The 16,834-nt window shown below is 54.0% G+C and overlaps 1 protein-coding gene across 1 annotated transcript; it reads left to right on the forward strand.

Annotated features, from left to right (window-relative positions):
* Positions 1–1,955: 1,955 nt before the first annotated feature.
* On the forward strand, positions 1,956–6,559 carry SOX18 (SRY-box transcription factor 18). The gene is made up of 2 exons (XM_072350269.1): positions 1,956–2,559; positions 4,584–6,559. The coding sequence occupies exons 1-2, from the start codon at positions 2,157–2,159 to the stop codon at positions 5,435–5,437; spliced, it is 1,257 nt and encodes a 418-aa protein (XP_072206370.1). The 5' UTR covers positions 1,956–2,156; the 3' UTR covers positions 5,438–6,559.
* Positions 6,560–16,834: the final 10,275 nt, after the last annotated feature.

Consider the following 16,834-nt stretch of genomic DNA (forward strand, 5'->3'; position numbering starts at 1 on the left):
GGCTCCGCCGCGTTTCCTCTGCGAGGTGTGGTGCTGGGGCTGCGCGGCGCGGGACGCGGCGAAGGGAAAAGGGGGGCTGGGGTGGGGGATGCGATCTGCCGTCCTAAACATGGGGAAATTAAAGAACGAACAACAACAAAAAAAGGAATTCTGAGCTTTTGCTCCAGGGTGGGATCCAGCTTGTCTGACGCCAGGGTGGGTGAGGAGCCCCCCCCCAGAGAAAGGAGAGGAAGTGCTGAGGGGCTGTGTGCCCCGACAATAGGGATGCTGAGCCAGGACGGGTGCTTTGTCCCCTATGTGGGTTGTGCTGGGGTCTCATCCTGGGACGGAGCACTGATGTTTGCCCATTGGGATGAAGCACACAGCTCTGCCCCGAGGGTATTGCACGGTTTTCCTGCGCCAGGGTCCCAAAATGCAGCACCGCTTGGACCCCTGCTGCGTGCTGCCCCATTCCAAACCCTTTATGGGCAATGCTGCTATGCCGCGGGGTGGGGGCTCCTGGGGACAGCACTGTGTGCTCTGCCAAAGCCTGGAAGAAGAACCCAGAGGTGACAGCATGGAATGCCATGGGACACCTCTGTAAGCATCCTGCCATTCACCCCGCAAGCAGCTGTAGGCAGGAGCAAAGAGCAAACCTTGGGGCTGCTCCTGGGGCACAGTGGTGCTGCACAGCCCCAGTGGGATGGGAAAAGCACAGAGGGGCTCCTTGCAGCCATGTGGGCTCTCCTGCACGCCGGTTCTGATGAGCTCTTGCTAAATATTGAGAAGAGGCTGCAGGAATGAGAAGGATATCTATCTTGAAACCTCCGTCACTCTGCTAGCGATGGAGGAATAAATGAGTCAAGACTGTATTATATATATTATATATATATATATATATTCATGGCCTTGGCTTTGTTTAGGGTTAACTGCAGATCGGCTTATTTCAAATCACTTCCAGACACACACAAACCATGGCATGCAACACCCCACGGCTGCAGGGAGGCTGGGAGGGAGCTGGGCTGTTGCACAACACGGTGCCCCAACTCTTCCTGTGCCCGGGTTTCGGATTTCAGCTCTGGGCATCTCCGCAGCCAGAAGGATTTGGGGGCCATTCCCCAGGGCTGAGCTGTGCATGAACCCCATGGCCTGGGAGGGACAGGGGGCACTGCCTGCCAGCTGCCTCATGCCAAGGGCAGGAAGAGCTGTTGGACCACCTCGCCCAATGCTTGGCGTGTCGCATGGTGCGCGTTTGCCACTGCAGCAAATCTGAGTTGGGTGGCAGGAGAGCTTTGAGCCATGAGTTGGGATGGGGATGGGATGCTGCCACCAAACGACAGCGTGCCATGGATCCGGACAGGTCTGGGTTGTCATCATCCCACCACTGAACCTGGCATTCCTCAAAAGTACCTGGACAGGCAGGTTGGGGATGTGTTGCTTTTCATGGGAATGGGAAGACAAGGAGAGATTTCTCAACTGGAACAAATAAAACCCACCAGAATGGTGCTGGGGGAGAGGGCTCGGCCCTACCTTCACCCCACCGCTGCTCCTGACCCCGGGATGGTGACCGTGGCCAAAACACACACAGAATGGCTTGTAAGGAAAATAACCTCGGAGCGCCGAGCATCCCTTGTGCCCTGCAAACATACAGTGAATCCAAAAGCTTCCTCTCTGCACGGGCAAATCCCAAGCAGCCAGAGACGGGGAAAAAAAAAAACATAAAAGGAAGCAAGAAAAAATAAGCAGGGAAAGAACGGAGAGCAGAAACGAATCGCGCTCCTCGTCGGGAGGAAGGGAATGGGGCCGCACATCCACAGCGCTCCCACCCGGCCCTCCCAGGCGGCTCTTCCTGGGGACGCCCCATCCCTCCTCCTCCTCCTCCTCCCCTCCGCCCGCTGATTGGTCCACCCCAGCTATATTTTGCCCCTTCCAGCCCAACATCATCCCAAAAAGTTTTTTTTTTTGGGGGGGGGAAAACGGGGAAAAAAAAAAAAAAAAAAGCAAAGGAAAGAAACCAAAACAACCCAAGGCGACCCCAAATCCCCCCGAAACCACCCGAAAGAGGGCGAAGAAGCGAGCGGAGGTGCTCGGCGGCTGCAGGAGGCGGCGGGACACGCGGGACTCGGTTCTCTCTCCGGCACCCGCTCGGGTCGGACACAAAGTGCTGTCCAGCTGGAATGAATATATCTGAGTCAAACTACTGCCGAGAGGAGATATCGCAACCCCGGGGCGACTGTTCATGGGTCACCGGCGCCGTGCCGGCCGCTGAGCCCGGGCTCGCCTTCCCTCGGCCCCCGGGAGCCGCCTCCCCCTCCAGCCGCACGCCCAGCCCCGAGCCCGGCTTCGCCTTCGGCCCCGCGGCCCCCGGCGCGGCCCCCGGCGCGGCCCCCAGCCGCACCCCCAGCCCGGAGCCGGGCTATGGATACAGCCCCCCGGCGGGCCGAGCCGAGGGGAAGGCCGGGGAGGATTCCCGCATCCGCCGCCCCATGAACGCCTTCATGGTTTGGGCGAAGGATGAGCGCAAGCGGCTGGCGCAGCAAAACCCCGACCTGCATAACGCCGTGCTCAGCAAGATGCTGGGTGAGTGGGGTGCGGTGCGGGGGTGCGGGGCTGGGAGGAAGGGGGGATGGAAGGGTGAGGGGCTGGGGATGTGGGGATACGGGGCTGGGAACTGAAGGACTTGGGGCTGTGGGTGGGGGGTGTATGGGTACAGTTCTGGGGGATGTAAGGTTACAGGGTTAGTGTTGCAAAGGTATGGGGCTGGGGGGTATAAGGGTATGGAAATGAAGTATGTAAGGGTATGGAGATGAAGTATGTAAGTGTATGGGGACAGGATATGTAAGGGTACGGGAATGGGGATGTAGGGATATGAGGCTGGGGAATGTAAGAGTATCGGGCTGGGGAACAGAGCTGGGGGGTTGTAAAGGTACTGGGCTGGGGAGTGCAAGGACACTGGGGGATGTAAGAGAACGGGGCAGGGGGATGTAAGGGTGTGGGGCTGGAGGGATATTGTTATGGCACTGGGCATATAAGAATACAGAGCCAGGGGAATGTAAGAGTGCAAGGATGGGGATGTAAGGGTACAGGGGTTGGGATGTAGGGATATGGGGCTGGGGGTGTGAGCTACAGATGTACAGGAAAGAGGTATGCTCAGATATAGGGTTGGGGATGTGAGTTACTGGGGAGCAAAGCTAAGGATTTGGGCTGCAGACATACGGGAAACTGGGTTGTAAGGTACAGGGCAGTGGGATGCACAAATATAGGGCTGGGGATGCAGGTTGCTGGAGTACAGGCATGAGAATGTGGATTGGAAGAGTATAAGGCTGCGGGATGCAGGGATGTAGGGCTGGGAATAGGGGCTGTGTGAAGGGGGGTCAGAATACAGGGTTACGGGGATAAGGGTGCATGCTGCAGGGGCATAGGGAAGCAGAATGCACAAATATGTGGTTAGAAACATGGATTGTGGGGATACAGAGCTGAGGATGCAGTCTGCAAGGGCACTGGACATTGAGATACGGGGTACGCAGCTGCGGGTCTGGGGATGCAGGGGTACAGGGCTGGGGAAGTGGGCTACAGGTGTTTAGGGCTGGGGATGCGGACTGTGAGTGTACAGAGCTGCAGATACAAGGACACAGATCCAGCAATGTGGACAGCAGGATTATAGGGCAGCAGAGTGCAGGAATACAGGGCTGAGAATACAGGCTGCAGGGATTTGGGATGCTGGGATGTTGGTTGTAAAGGGCACAAGGTTGTGGAACACAGGCTGCAATGATAAGAGAACATGGGGTGCAAGGATGGGGGGCTATGCAGGATAGGCTGGAAGGGTACAGAGTTGTGAGATGCAGACTGCAGAGGTATGGGGCTGTGGGAGATGGTTACAGGAGCAAGATGCTGTGGGATGCAGGGCTGCAGGATAGGGCTGTGAAGTTACAGGTCCGTGGGATGCAAACTGCAGGGACATGGGACCAAAGCATACTGGCTATGGGGCTGTGGGGTTAACGGCTCTGGGCTGCAGCGCTGTGAGATGGTGTTACAAAATGTGGGACTGTGGGATGTGGGGTTAGAGAGCTGCATGCACACAAGAGGCAGGGAAACAGGGCTGCGGGGTGCAGAAGTACAGGGCTGTAGTCTGTGGGAGCGCACAGCTGTGGAGATGCAGGATACGGGAAGACAGGGCTGCAGGATGCGGGATGCACGGCTGTAGGATGCGGGATGTGGGAACACGGGAAGCAGGATATGGGTTGACAGAGCTGCAGGATGCGGGACTACGGGAAGCAGGATATGGCCGGACAGGGCAGCAGGATGCAAAGTCACAGCGCTGCGGGATGCGGGGATGGGGAGCACAGGAGATGGGGCTGTGGATGCAGCTGGGGGACGGGCAGTTCGGGCTGTGGGTGGGATTGGGCACCCTGGGGCCAGTCTCCCCTCTTCCTAGGGCTTTGCAGCATTGTGTCTGCAGCTGGGATATGGAGACGGCCTCACTTGGGACCCAACTCTCTGTCCAGCACCAGGGCCCACGCTGGGCACCAAGCCCTCTCAGTATACCCCTCTGTGGGGTGTCCCAGGTCCAGGCCAGTGTCACTGAGCTCCCTGTCCTCTTGCAGGCCAATCGTGGAAAGCCCTGAGCGCCAGCGACAAGCGTCCCTTTGTGGAAGAGGCCGAGCGGCTGCGAATCCAGCACCTCCAGGATCACCCCAACTACAAGTACCGCCCGAGGAGGAAGAAGCAAGCCAAGAAAATCAAGAGGATGGAACCCAATATCCTCCTGCATAACCTTTCCCAGCCTTGCAGTGACAACTTCAGCATGAGTCACCACGGCGGCAGCCAGCCGGGCCACCCCCAGCCTCCCCCACTCAACCACTTCAGAGAACTCCACTCCATGGGGTCGGATATTGAAAACTATGGCTTGCCAACTCCCGAGATGTCTCCCTTGGATGTCTTGGAACAGACCGAGCCGGCGTTTTTCCCCCCGCACATGCAGGAGGACTGCGGCATGATGCCCTTCCGCGGGTACCACCACCACCACCCCCAGATGGAGTTTCCCCAGGAGAAGTGCCTGGGCCGGGACGTGGCCGTGCCCTACGCGCAGCCCCCAGCACACTTGGCCGATGCCATGAGGACTCCCCACCCCTCCGGCCTCTACTACAACCAGATGTGCTCAGGGACTCAGAGCGGGCTTTCCGCCCACCTGGGCCAGCTCTCACCCCCACCCGAAGCCCACCATATGGAGAGCGTGGATCACTTGAACCAAACCGACCTTTGGACGGACGTTGACCGCAATGAGTTTGACCAATATTTGAACATGAGCAGGACTCGTCCCGAAGCCTCGGGACTGCCTTATCATGTCTCCCTGTCCAAAGTGACTCCTAGGAGCATCTCCTGCGAGGAGAGCAGCTTGATATCTGCCCTGTCTGACGCCAGCAGCGCCGTCTATTACAGCCCATGCATCACCGGCTAGGCTCGCGCGTGCACCCAATGCAACAAGCCGACAAGCAGCCATCCTCCTCTAACTGCAAGCTCCGTAATATGTAGAGTATCTCATTAAACGCATCGCTTTCTTTCTTAAAAAAAAAAAAAAGAAAGAAAAAAAGAAAAAAAAAAAGAAAAAAAAAAAAAACACCAAAAAAACCCACAACCCAACCATGCTGAACTCACCAATATACCGTATCACTATATAACACATAGATGCCTTCCCAAAGCCAAAGGTTAACCGCGCTCTAGCCTGCCTGCCCGCTGCAGCTCCCATCATTCCATCCTCTTGGGGGCATTTTTTTAGGCAATTGCAGTGAATCCTGCCTGAGCCAACCCAGCACCACCACCATCACCCATTGCTCAGCACCCAGCCCTTGGAACTCATGCACTGGGGACCCTCGGGAACCCTTTTAAGGGGCTGTTGAAGACTCGTGGTGCCCGGTCGTGGTGGTCTTTAGGACAGTTTTTACTGTATTCTCAGCAATATATTTTAATTGGGCAACAAAACTATATTTTTACTAAGCATTTTTATATATAAATATATATAAAAAAAATGATATTTAATGTCTTTTCATTTTGTCGTCGTTGTTGTTTTGGTGGTTTGGTTTTTGGTTTTGTTTTGTTTTGTTTTTTTTTTACTATTAGACTTTTTCAAAGAGAAATCAAGGGATATCCGTGAGATCTAAAGCATTTATGTAGCAAAGCTGGATTTGAGAAAAAAAAAAAGGGGGAAAAATAAAGAAGGGGGAAGGGGGGGAAAGGAGATATTTTGTGTAAAAGGGAGTTACCATGTAAATATTGTGGAACAATCGACTGGAATTTTGTACAAAGGAAAAATACGACTGCTAACACTTTTATTGTCTAGAACTGTACGGCGAGCGAAACTGTTTGATACTGGTTAATTATTAAAACATCTTCATCTAATTGCTCCCATCTTGTGCTCTTGTTGTGTGAACACATTTTTTTCCGCAAATCCATGTCGGCCCAACCAGTTCCAGATTGCTGTCGGTGCTGATGATGAACCTGGCACATGGGGCCGGGGCTGCCCAGTGCTGGGGGCTCACGGCCGCCCGTGGAGCAGCAGCTGTTCCAGTAATAAAACATGCGATATCCTCCTCCTAAAACGTGCCTTTGTGTGGTCATTGTGTTGCGAAGCTGGTAGGGGGGGGGTTACCGTGTGCTCGTAGCTTTTTTCCTATGGAAGGCCTTAAAAATCACATTGCTCCACTTGGGATGTTTGATGCCCTTCCTTGCAGCATCCCCATCACTTGCAGCGTTCCTATAGTTTGGATTATCCCCATAGCTTGGAGTATTCCCATGCCTTGGAGCATCCCTATAGCTTGGATATCCCCATACCTTGGAGTATCCCCATAGCTTGGAGTATTCCCATGGCTTGGAGCATCCCTATAGCTTGGATATCCTCATATCTTGGGGTTTTCCCATAGGTTGGAGCATTCCCATGTCTTAGAGCATCCATAGATTGGAGCATCTCCATAGTTTGGAGTATCCATAGGTTTGAGCATCCATAGATTGGAGCACCTCAACAGCTTGGAAAGTCCATAGCTTGGAGTATCCATAGGTTGGAACACCCATAGTTTGGAGCATCCGCATAGCTTGGAGCATCCATAGCTTGGAATATCCCTATAGTTAGGAGCACCCCATAGCTTGAAGCACCCCCACAGCTTGGAGTCCCCCAGCCCTGCCCAACCACCCCTGCAAGCCCTCACTCCCTGTTGAGCACCCCCAGCCTCATTCACCCCTCATCACTCCCCCCATAGTTGCAGCACTCAGTGTCTGCAACGCGGCCGTTTGCAGAGCGGTGTTGCATAAAAACGCTGGTGGTATCCGTTCCTTGAATGATGAGTGATTTAAACCAGGCCGATATAGCCAAAAAAGGCTATTATAAAAAAAAAAAAGAGAGAGAGAGAGAAAGAGAGAGAGAGAAGAAAATGAATAGAAGAAGAGTTTTTTGTTGTTGTTGTTGGCAGAGAATTGCCTTTTAGGGGAAATGGCTATTTAACAAATGACATTAATTTTCGAGCTTCTCCTAAATTAAGTTCACATCAGTGTTAACAGGACTCAATCCTGACTCGCTATTTTTTTTTTGAGCAAAGTGCTAATAAAACGACCCCGTTTGGGGCCGGCGATGCGTTCCCATTAAACGCCAGAAACGAACCTCCTCGTGTTTCCATATACAGTCTGCAAAAAGGGGGAATACATGGAAAAATGACATCATTACCTACACGGGAGGGCTGGCGGGCGACGTGTGCCAGAACCGGGGCTGAAACAAACAAACAACACCCGAAATGAGAAGCATCCTGTGCCGCCGCCGATGACTATGAAAGGAAGCAGCCTTCTATAGGCTCCGTCCCGCAGCAGCCCAGGAGGAAGGAGCCAAGGGAAAACATCAAGCCCTGACTGATTTTCCAGCCTTCAGCTTCCAGGTACTGTCTCCCCTCCCCCCCCTCCCCCTTCCATCATGAGTGTGTGCTCATTTCCTGCCCTTGGGATGCATCGCTCTGCCATCCCACACCCATCTGCCATCGGGTAGCTGTGAGATCCGGGTGCTTTTTGTATGCTGTTCCTTGGATTCCAAATGGAATCCAATGTGTTTTAGGGGTTCCCAAGGCTGGGCTTGGGTGAGACGTTCCCCAAAGCACCTGTGTTGGAAAATCATTGCAAATATTACCGAGAGGTGAAGGATACAGTGGGGTTCCCTCACTCTGCATCAGTGGTGGGGCTGGGTGCCAGCTGGGGGAGCAGACAGGGTGCTGTGAGCAGAGCAGTTGTTATCCCCTTACCCTCATCCTTCCCCAGCGCCAGCTCATGGGCACATTGGTCAGGTACAGAGGCTCCAGCACACAAACCCATTCCTCACATAGCCACAGGTTGCACAGAGCCTCGCTGAACAGCACCAGGGGCAGGTTGGGGCCAGCACCTCTTGTTTAGAGGTCAGCCCCCTCCCCATGCTACTGCAGACAGGGGGTCAAGGAAGCATCAAGGAAGCCAGGAACAATCACGTTCCTTGCAGAAGGATCAAAAGCACACTGGGCTGCACCCTTGGGGTCTCCTCTGTGCTGCACAGATCTGCAGAGCAAGCCCTGCTCTTTGCTGGCTGCCCCTACAGCATGCAGCCCCAAAGATGCAATGTGCTGCAAGCTCCACTGCAGCGCTGCAAAATCACGTAGCGGTGCAGGAGCGCTTTGCAGCAGTCAGACCTGTTCCTGAACAGCCAGAGCCCAGCCAGACCTTGCTGTGTGGTTCACAGCAAAGCTTCTGCACGCAGCCCTTTGTATGAATAACAAAGTGTAATTTGTCTGATACCGCACAGGGCTGAGGGTTGGGAGCACAGTGGGGACAGCCATGCAGTGCCAGGGGGGGGGGCTCAGCCCCATCGCCTCTCGTCCTCCCATGGGAGCATCCTGCTCCATGCACACACGTGGATTCCTCCCATCCTCTCCTTGGCGGCCCCATTCGGCCGTGCTGGGGCGATTTATTTCGGGGGGAGCAGTCAGGTGCTGCCTGGAAATGGAAACGGACTCTGCTGGAATAGTTTGGGGATGATTTCACCGCTGTTATGGCTCAGGCTGGGGCTGTTACCATGCAGCCCCTTCCGATTTTATGACTTAATCTCTCCAAAGCTCCGTGCCTGATGGGTTCGGACCGGGGAGGAGGAGCGAGGGGCTCTTAGCAGGTCGTTACAGCAGCAATGTGCAGAAAGAATGTGACAGGTATATTGCAAATCAGACAGGCGCATCCTGTGCCTTTCCCAGGGATGGTTGTGGGGCCAGGACCTCAATGGGCCCCAATATGCGTGGTTGCACCCCGCAGGACCACTGCCCCCCTGCACAGGTACTAAATGCTGCAGCACTTGTGCAAGTACAGCCCTGCACACCCACGCTGTGCTCTCCATGCCTCCAATTCTTACTACATATGCATTGTGTGCAAGCTGGGCAGTGCATCCCAATGTTCCTGTGAGCAAGCATGTGTGTGTGCACACCAGCATGTGTGCATCTGCGAGGATGTGTGCACCCATGCATGCATGCATTTGTGTGTGCATGGTTGTGTGTGCATCCATGTGTGTGCATGGTTGTGTGTGCATCCATGTGTGTGCAGTGGTGTGGCATGCATGTGTCCATTTGTGTGTATATGCAAGCATGAGAGTCTGTGTGTGCATCCACAACTGTGGGAGCGCATACCTGTGTGTACATGCACGTGTGTGCATCCATGTCTCTGCATGCATCTGCATGTGTGCATCCACATGCACACGTCTGTGCATCAAGTGTGTGCATCTGTGTGTGTGTGCATCCAGGTACATTTGTGCACCCACATGTGTGCATTCATGTGCATATGCTTGCATCTGTGTGTGTGTGTGTGTGCACCTGTGTGTGCATCCGTGTCTGTGTGTATGCTTGTGAATGTGTGCATCCATGTGCATGCATCTGTGCATACCCACATGCACACCCTTGTGTGTGTGTGTGTGTGTGTGTGTGTGTGTGTGTGTGTGTGTTCTGCCGGAGGCTCGCTGGTCAGGTTTATAGCCCTCCTGCTTTTTTTTATGGCATTATGGAGCTCTCGATGACATCACCCACATATTAAAACAGCATGTGCCAGCCGGACCGTCCCGGCAGTGTGCAGCTCCGGGGCTGCAGCCGGCAGCAACCTACAAGCAGCCAGAGCTGTCCTGGCTGGAGCACACCAGAGGGAACAGCAGTTTGGATGAAGTCATCCCAGCTGGGACATGCAGGGGGAATCACAGCCTTCTGCTCTACACCGCACCCCGGGAATAGAGGGGTTCCCCCCTGTGAGTGCTGGGAGCTGCCTGTCCCTGCTGCAAGGGATGGGGCTCAAAACCAAACCTGGTGGAGGGAAATGGCTGTGAAATGTTTCCTGACTCGAGAAAAAGAGCGCTGGGAAAATATATATATATATTACAAAGAAGAAAACAAAAAAGTTTCGTTTTCGGTTTTTTTTTAGGATTGGGAGGCAAGTGATTTAGAAACGTAACTGCAATGGTGTGCTTTAAAGGTTAACCAGAGGGAAAAGGCTGAAGTATGAAGAAAGGTTGAAATCGTCCCCAGCTCCACCTTCCCCAGTGAAGCCAAAGGGAAGGTTGTCTCGGTTTCTCGGCCCCAGACTTTCTGTTTTGCAGCCCAGTTTGGGAAAGGAAATGTTTTAAAATCTCAACACTTCTCGCAGGACAGGAAAGCCACGGCTTCCTCTGCAGCCCCACTCAACACTGCCATGAGCCACGGCAGCACAGGGCCATGGGAGGCTGCTGCTGTCCTTCCCCAAATCCCAGCCCCGGCTGTTGAAAATGTGCTGTACTGAGAGTCTACATCTCCCCTGTAAAACTCACATCAGTTGTGAGCTGAGTCCTCTCCATTGCTCAGCCCACAAAGCTTTTCCCAACCACTAAAGTTCACCTAACAAAACCTGAACCAATGTAACTCAACAGAGTTCACCCAACTCAACCAATCCAGCCCAACTCAAACCACTTTTAACCAACCCAACTCAACCGTTTTAACCAACACAACCAACACAACCAAATCTTACCAGGTTTTTGTGGGCTTTTTCTTTTTTTCTTTTTCAGATTGGAGGCAAGCTATCAAGAAATGTGGCTACAATATTTGCTTTAAAGGTTAACCAAAGGCTGAAAAGCAAGGGAAGTGTTAAAATGTTCCCAGTACAACCTTTACCAACCATGCCAAAAAAAGGTTGTCTTGGTTTCCAGGTTCCTAAACTTCCCCAGTGCAAACAACTCAGCCTACCCCTACCTAACCCAACACAACCCAAACCAACTCAATCCTACTCTACCAGCTCAGTCTATTTTACCTAACCTAATCCAACACAACCAAGGTAGTCCAACCTAATCAACCTAACTCAACCCAACTAACTGACTGCATTTACCTAATCTAACTCAGTCCAACACAATCCAACTCTACCAATGCAACCAAGCCCACCTAAGACAACACAACCAACCGAACCCAACACAACCAACTCAGTGCATCCCAGCTCAATAAAGTTTTACTAACTCAACCTAGACTGTCCAACCCAACCACCCCAACCCCAACCTCCACACCAATCAAGTCCACCCCATCACCTTCCATGCAGCCATTCCGGGCCATTGCAGGGGTCTCAGTGCAAACCTTTCCCTACTCATGCTCACTGGCCCCAGGGGGTGTCCCAGTGGGGAGCTGGATCACGTCCCCCCGCCGGCTCGGGAGCGTCACAGACTGTCTGAGGCTCATCAGGAGAGTCAGGCCAGGCCGCGCGGGGCCGATCTGGGAAGCCGTCCAGCCATCCGCTGGAGAGAGGAGTCTGCCTAAAAATGACTCTCCTGGCTCCCCTCCACGCTCCGACTGTCCCATATGGAACAAATGTACATTTTCCATCAATTGTTTGTATTTTTCATTTAAAGAAAGAAGGGGGGGGGAAGGGGGAAGGCAGAAAGAAAAGGGGCTATACATATATACGAAGCGTCAGTGACAGCAGATAGGCCCCATTGCAGAGAGGGAGAAACACTGGCCAGCGTTCAAGAGACTCAAACGTATGGTATGAAACAATAAATTTTAAGTGTGTTTTGACATATTTGGTGGTCTCTGCCTCACGCTTAATGAGCGTTGGTCCATGTTACGGGGGAACGGCGCAGCTCGGGGTGGTTGGCAGGATGTGAAGGGGGCCGGCGGCCAGTGGGGCCAGGGTGGACGTCGAGGTGGTCCTGGCATGAGTGCCCCAAGCAGATGGGGCAGGGGGATGGGGCATGGAGACTGCACTGACACACTCAGAGGAAGTGATTCTGCAGGAACACTGGTACCCACAGGGGATGAACTGCGTCACCATAACTCCAAATGGCAAAAAATGGAGCATCCGGAGATGGGTTGGAGTTAAAATTGGTGGAGTGAGATGCAGCATGGTGATGTTCCTGGGCATGTATGGCACAGTGGGAGCTGCCCCATCCCCGCCTCATGCTCTGCTGGGCTTTTTGATGACCAGGCTTGCATCTCTGCTGGCTCATCCTCAACTCAGCATCATTTCAGTTGCAGGAGAAGTACCCATATCTTGGTCACAGAAAGGAGATGCAGAGGAGAAGAAGAGTGGGGCTGAACGCACACAGCATCCATCCCATGTGCCCCACATTGCCCAGCCGCTGTGCCATGGCAGCCCCGCTCCCCTCCGCCGATGGGGTCTGATCAGAAAGATGGACATGAAAGTGGAGCTTGGCTCTGTTTTCTCTCTCATTCAGAACATTCAAAAACTATTAACTGTGGTGGGGGTAAAAAAGCAGCTGGTTTTAATATCGTGCTCTTCCAATTGTGTTTCTTTTTTTTTTCCTTGCTTTTCGCGAGCACTTTAAGTGACATGGTTACATGTATTTGATTAAAAAGCTGTAATTCAACGAGTGCGTTTTCTTGTACCGTACTGAACTGCTTAAAGACACAGGATTTATTTATGGTGGTCTCCTGGTTTTCTAGTTCTGCTGAAAGACAAGATGACAGGAGAATCAAGGAAAGGGGACAAGAGTGGTAGACATGGACAAGCGATCCTGTCTGCATATCATGTGGGGAACATGAGTGAGTCCTTCCTTCCCATACAGAAAAAATCCCATTAGCTCCAATGTAGGACTCATCCTGCTGCCCTCATGCCCATCCTGCAGCCATCTGCCCACCCTTGTGTGCAGACCTCAAAGGTTCCAGCCCCTTTTTGCCCTTCCCAAGGTTGGGTCATGTCTCATAAAGGATTTTGGGGAACAGTTGAAATGTCCAGGTCTGGGGAAGCAATGAATAAGGTGGAGACAGGGGCTGGCAAAGCAGTGACAAAGCCCATGGTGACCACAGGAGAGACCCCAAGCTTTGAGGACACGGACCCAGTTCAGGCTGAGCTGTGTCCCGACTGTTCCAGTGCACAGCAGAGCCCATCCCACACCAGCAGTTCCAATTCTGAAGGAGGAAAAGGCCTTTATGAGATCCCAGCGAGAAGCCAGGGCCACCAGGAACCCACGATTAACCCTGGCATCTCCCAGCTCCGTGCCACGCTCACTTGAACCCTGATGAGTTTTCCATTTCAGAGTGATGCACTGGGCCCCAAAAAGGCGGGGGGACACCGTGGGGGAGGTGACAGCAACGTGGGGCTGCCCCAAGGGCGATCCCACCTGCAGCTGTGGGGTCCTGCTGTCCCTCTCCCTGCATTGTAGGGATGGACCGCTCCCAGAAGCGTCTTTTCCTTGGCTCGCTCCTGCCCGGGGATCACCTGCAGTTCAGCTGATTTATGAACGGAGAATTTTTCAAACTCTGTTTCCTTTTCATTGTTGTTTCAGTTGCTGCTCTCGCTTCCGCCAGCCTTTGAATAACTGCTGCCATGCTGCAGGCGATGAGAAAGGCTGCGGGTAAACACTCACACTTGGCTCCGGAGCCAGGGCCCGGCTGGACACATGCAGGAAAATCCTTCTCCCCACCCCACTGCAGCCCCAAACCGAGTGCCCAGGGGAGGGGGCCGCCCTGCAGCCGACTCCCCCAGTGCAGATGATGCTCAAAGAGAACAGAGCTCCCCCCCAGCCACGTCGTTCCCACGGGTGGGCGCTGGGAGCATCTCAGCCCCCATAGGGATGCAGCCCTTCAGTGCTGTGCTGGGGGGAATTCAGGCTGCGGTGGAACATGTGGTTTTCCTGGAGGGACCCCGAGAAGTGTTTTGCGGTGGCTTTAAGCCTGCGGGGAGGGCAGAGTCTCCCAGCTGGGGGTTTTGCAGAGCAGAACAGTGACACCCAGCTGCTGCCCCATCCTGTGCATGGCCACGCTGGGGGGGGTACCTGGGTTGCGGGGGGCTCCTTTTCCTCACGGCAATGCTGTTCCCAACTGCAGCATGAAGAACAAGCTCTGGGGAGAGTTCAGGCTGGTTTACAGTGAAATTCTTAATGTACACATCCATATTTGTAGAGATGCATATAGAAGGAAAGGCAAAGAAGCCAACCCGCAATCTCAGCTCCTCACTCCACAGCCTCTCCCCTTGCAGCAGAAGCCTGAACTGTCCTCCACCAAGGAGAGCCCCGGCTCAGCCCCAGCGCCGCGTACCCAGCGCCAGTCCCCATCCCCATCCCCGTCCCCATCTCCATCCCTGTGCCATTGTCCTGCCCTTCCTCCCACCGCCCGCCCCGGGGCCACGGGGAAAACAGGAAGCTGTCCCCAGCGTGCGGCTACGGAAATGAGACAAACGGGCTGGAGCGGCCGCGAGGACGGCGGGCGGAAGCGGACAGGATATTTGGAACGGACGGTGAATTCTTGGGCTTATCTCTGTGCCGCAGAGGCTCGGGAGTCCTTACAAAACAGCGCCCAGCTGGAGCGAGGCCCGCGGCCGGCACCGGGGCTGGGGCTGTGTCTTCATCCCATGGCACCGTGGATGGCATCGGGGAGAGGACCTGTCAATGGGTGCCGTTGGGTGGCTCCAAGATGGCTGTAGGAGGGACTCGATGCCAGCACAGCAGCACTTCCAATGCATTCACTTAGTTGCAGCCTCTCCAGCTGCTGCTTGCCTTTTCCTAAGTTATTTTTCATAATCATACTCCGTTACTGACTTACATTAGGCACATATAGAGTATGGATGAGGAATAGAAAATGGGTCCACAGTTCCCAAAGATGACATTTTGTGTGATGCTTTAAGGGCTGCCAGCTCAGCGTTGGGTCTCTAGCAAAGACAGAAGTCATTGGGCATCACCCAATGCAGCATAACCCTCATGTTGTGTTCCCATAGCCACTGGGGTCCCCCAGTTGGCCACGGTTCATAGCAGCAAGTTGGGCTTAATCAAAGCTCTTATGGAGATGGAGAGCATTGGTGGCACAAGCAGTGGCCAGGGGTGGGTGGAGGGGACAGCCCCACATGAACATGGGGACGCCACAGCCACGTGCCCACCTCAGAGGGCTGCCGAGGCCAATGGAGTTGAATTATGCAGCTGAAGGGGGAACAGGGTGTGATGGGTCACTCTGGATGAGGCTGAGACTCCTCCTCTGCGTGGAGGAAGACAAAGAATGGAAGCGGCCGCACATTGCAACACTTCCCCGGCAAGCACAATGGAAATGCCATCCTCCTTCTTGTGAAACAGAAACCTCATATGATCTCGCTGAAGGCTGAGACACTCTTGTAGGTCTGGCCAGGCTGGCTTTCTGCACGCAGCAGAAGGGGACATTGGGGATCTCATGCACTCCCACTCAGTGAGGGCTACACGGATGAACCCACCGCTGTGGCACGAGGAGGAAAGGGGGATTCCCACTGCTGCCTTCATCCTCCCTCCTCTTCCTCCTCCTCCTCTCAGCCCACCCTCATATCTGGCTCTCTGTGCCACCCTCATCCACTGCCACATCACCAGGCACCTCCCGCACCTCTCCAGCTGCGCTATGCGACAATAAACTTTTTGCCATCAACTTCTTTCTCCCTTTATGTTCTTGACCTGGGATTTAATTAGCCCCCTGCTTCCTGCCTATATGAAAAATCACTTCCCCAAGCAGGTGGCTCCGATACCACCGGCGCTGTTGTTGTGTTTGTTGGGGGCTGGGGGGGGGGGGGGGGCAGGGGGGAGAGGGAAGGTGGTAAATGGGGGGAAGAGTTTGTTGTTTATTTTTGTATTTACAAAGCACAGCTTTTTCCTGGTGCCGGGCACGGGAAGAGCAGCAGGATGTGACCTCCATCCATCTCCCCCTCCCACACACAATGCGCTGTGGGTGCCGCCGCCATTGTCCACACAGTGACGGGCACCTGGCGCCCGTCGGCACCGCCGCCACCACCTCCAGCTGGGCCCCGCGCTGTGCACACGCACAGAACAACAGCACATTGAACAACAAAAAAGAGCAAGGTTGCAGATTTCCTCTTTGGAAAACAACAGGGAGAGGCGTGGGAAGGAGGGAGTGAAGCGCTGCGCCGGTGTCACCTCTATGGCACAGCCCCAGTGGGGAGTCCTGGCTGCCACTCTTGGAGCACTGCAGTGAAGTCCCTGTGTGCATGGAGAGCCCCCCATGGGCTGTCCTGTCCAGTGAGGCACGATGTCCTCCCGGCTGTCCTGGGAGCCTGGTCCTCTGCCAGGGCTTACACAGAGTGGGGATAGACACCAGGTATCCATCCTGTGCATGGGGCAGATGTGCTCTTCTTCCTCATGCACGGAACAGGTGTGCCCTTTACCCCTATGCATGGGGTAAATATGTCCCTTGTCCCCATGCAGTGGGCAGATACGTCCTTTATCCTTATGCATAAGGCATATACTTCATAAATATATTTTATCTGCATGCATATAGGGTAGATGTGCCCTTTATCCCTATTTAAAGAACAGATACATTCTCTATCCCCATGCATGGGGTAAATGTGCTACTTATTCCATTGAAAGGGGCAGATACGTTCCTTA

The sequence above is a fragment of the Excalfactoria chinensis genome, chromosome 15 (assembly GCF_039878825.1).
Source record: "Excalfactoria chinensis isolate bCotChi1 chromosome 15, bCotChi1.hap2, whole genome shotgun sequence".
Classification (NCBI taxonomy): Eukaryota; Metazoa; Chordata; class Aves; order Galliformes; family Phasianidae; genus Excalfactoria; species Excalfactoria chinensis.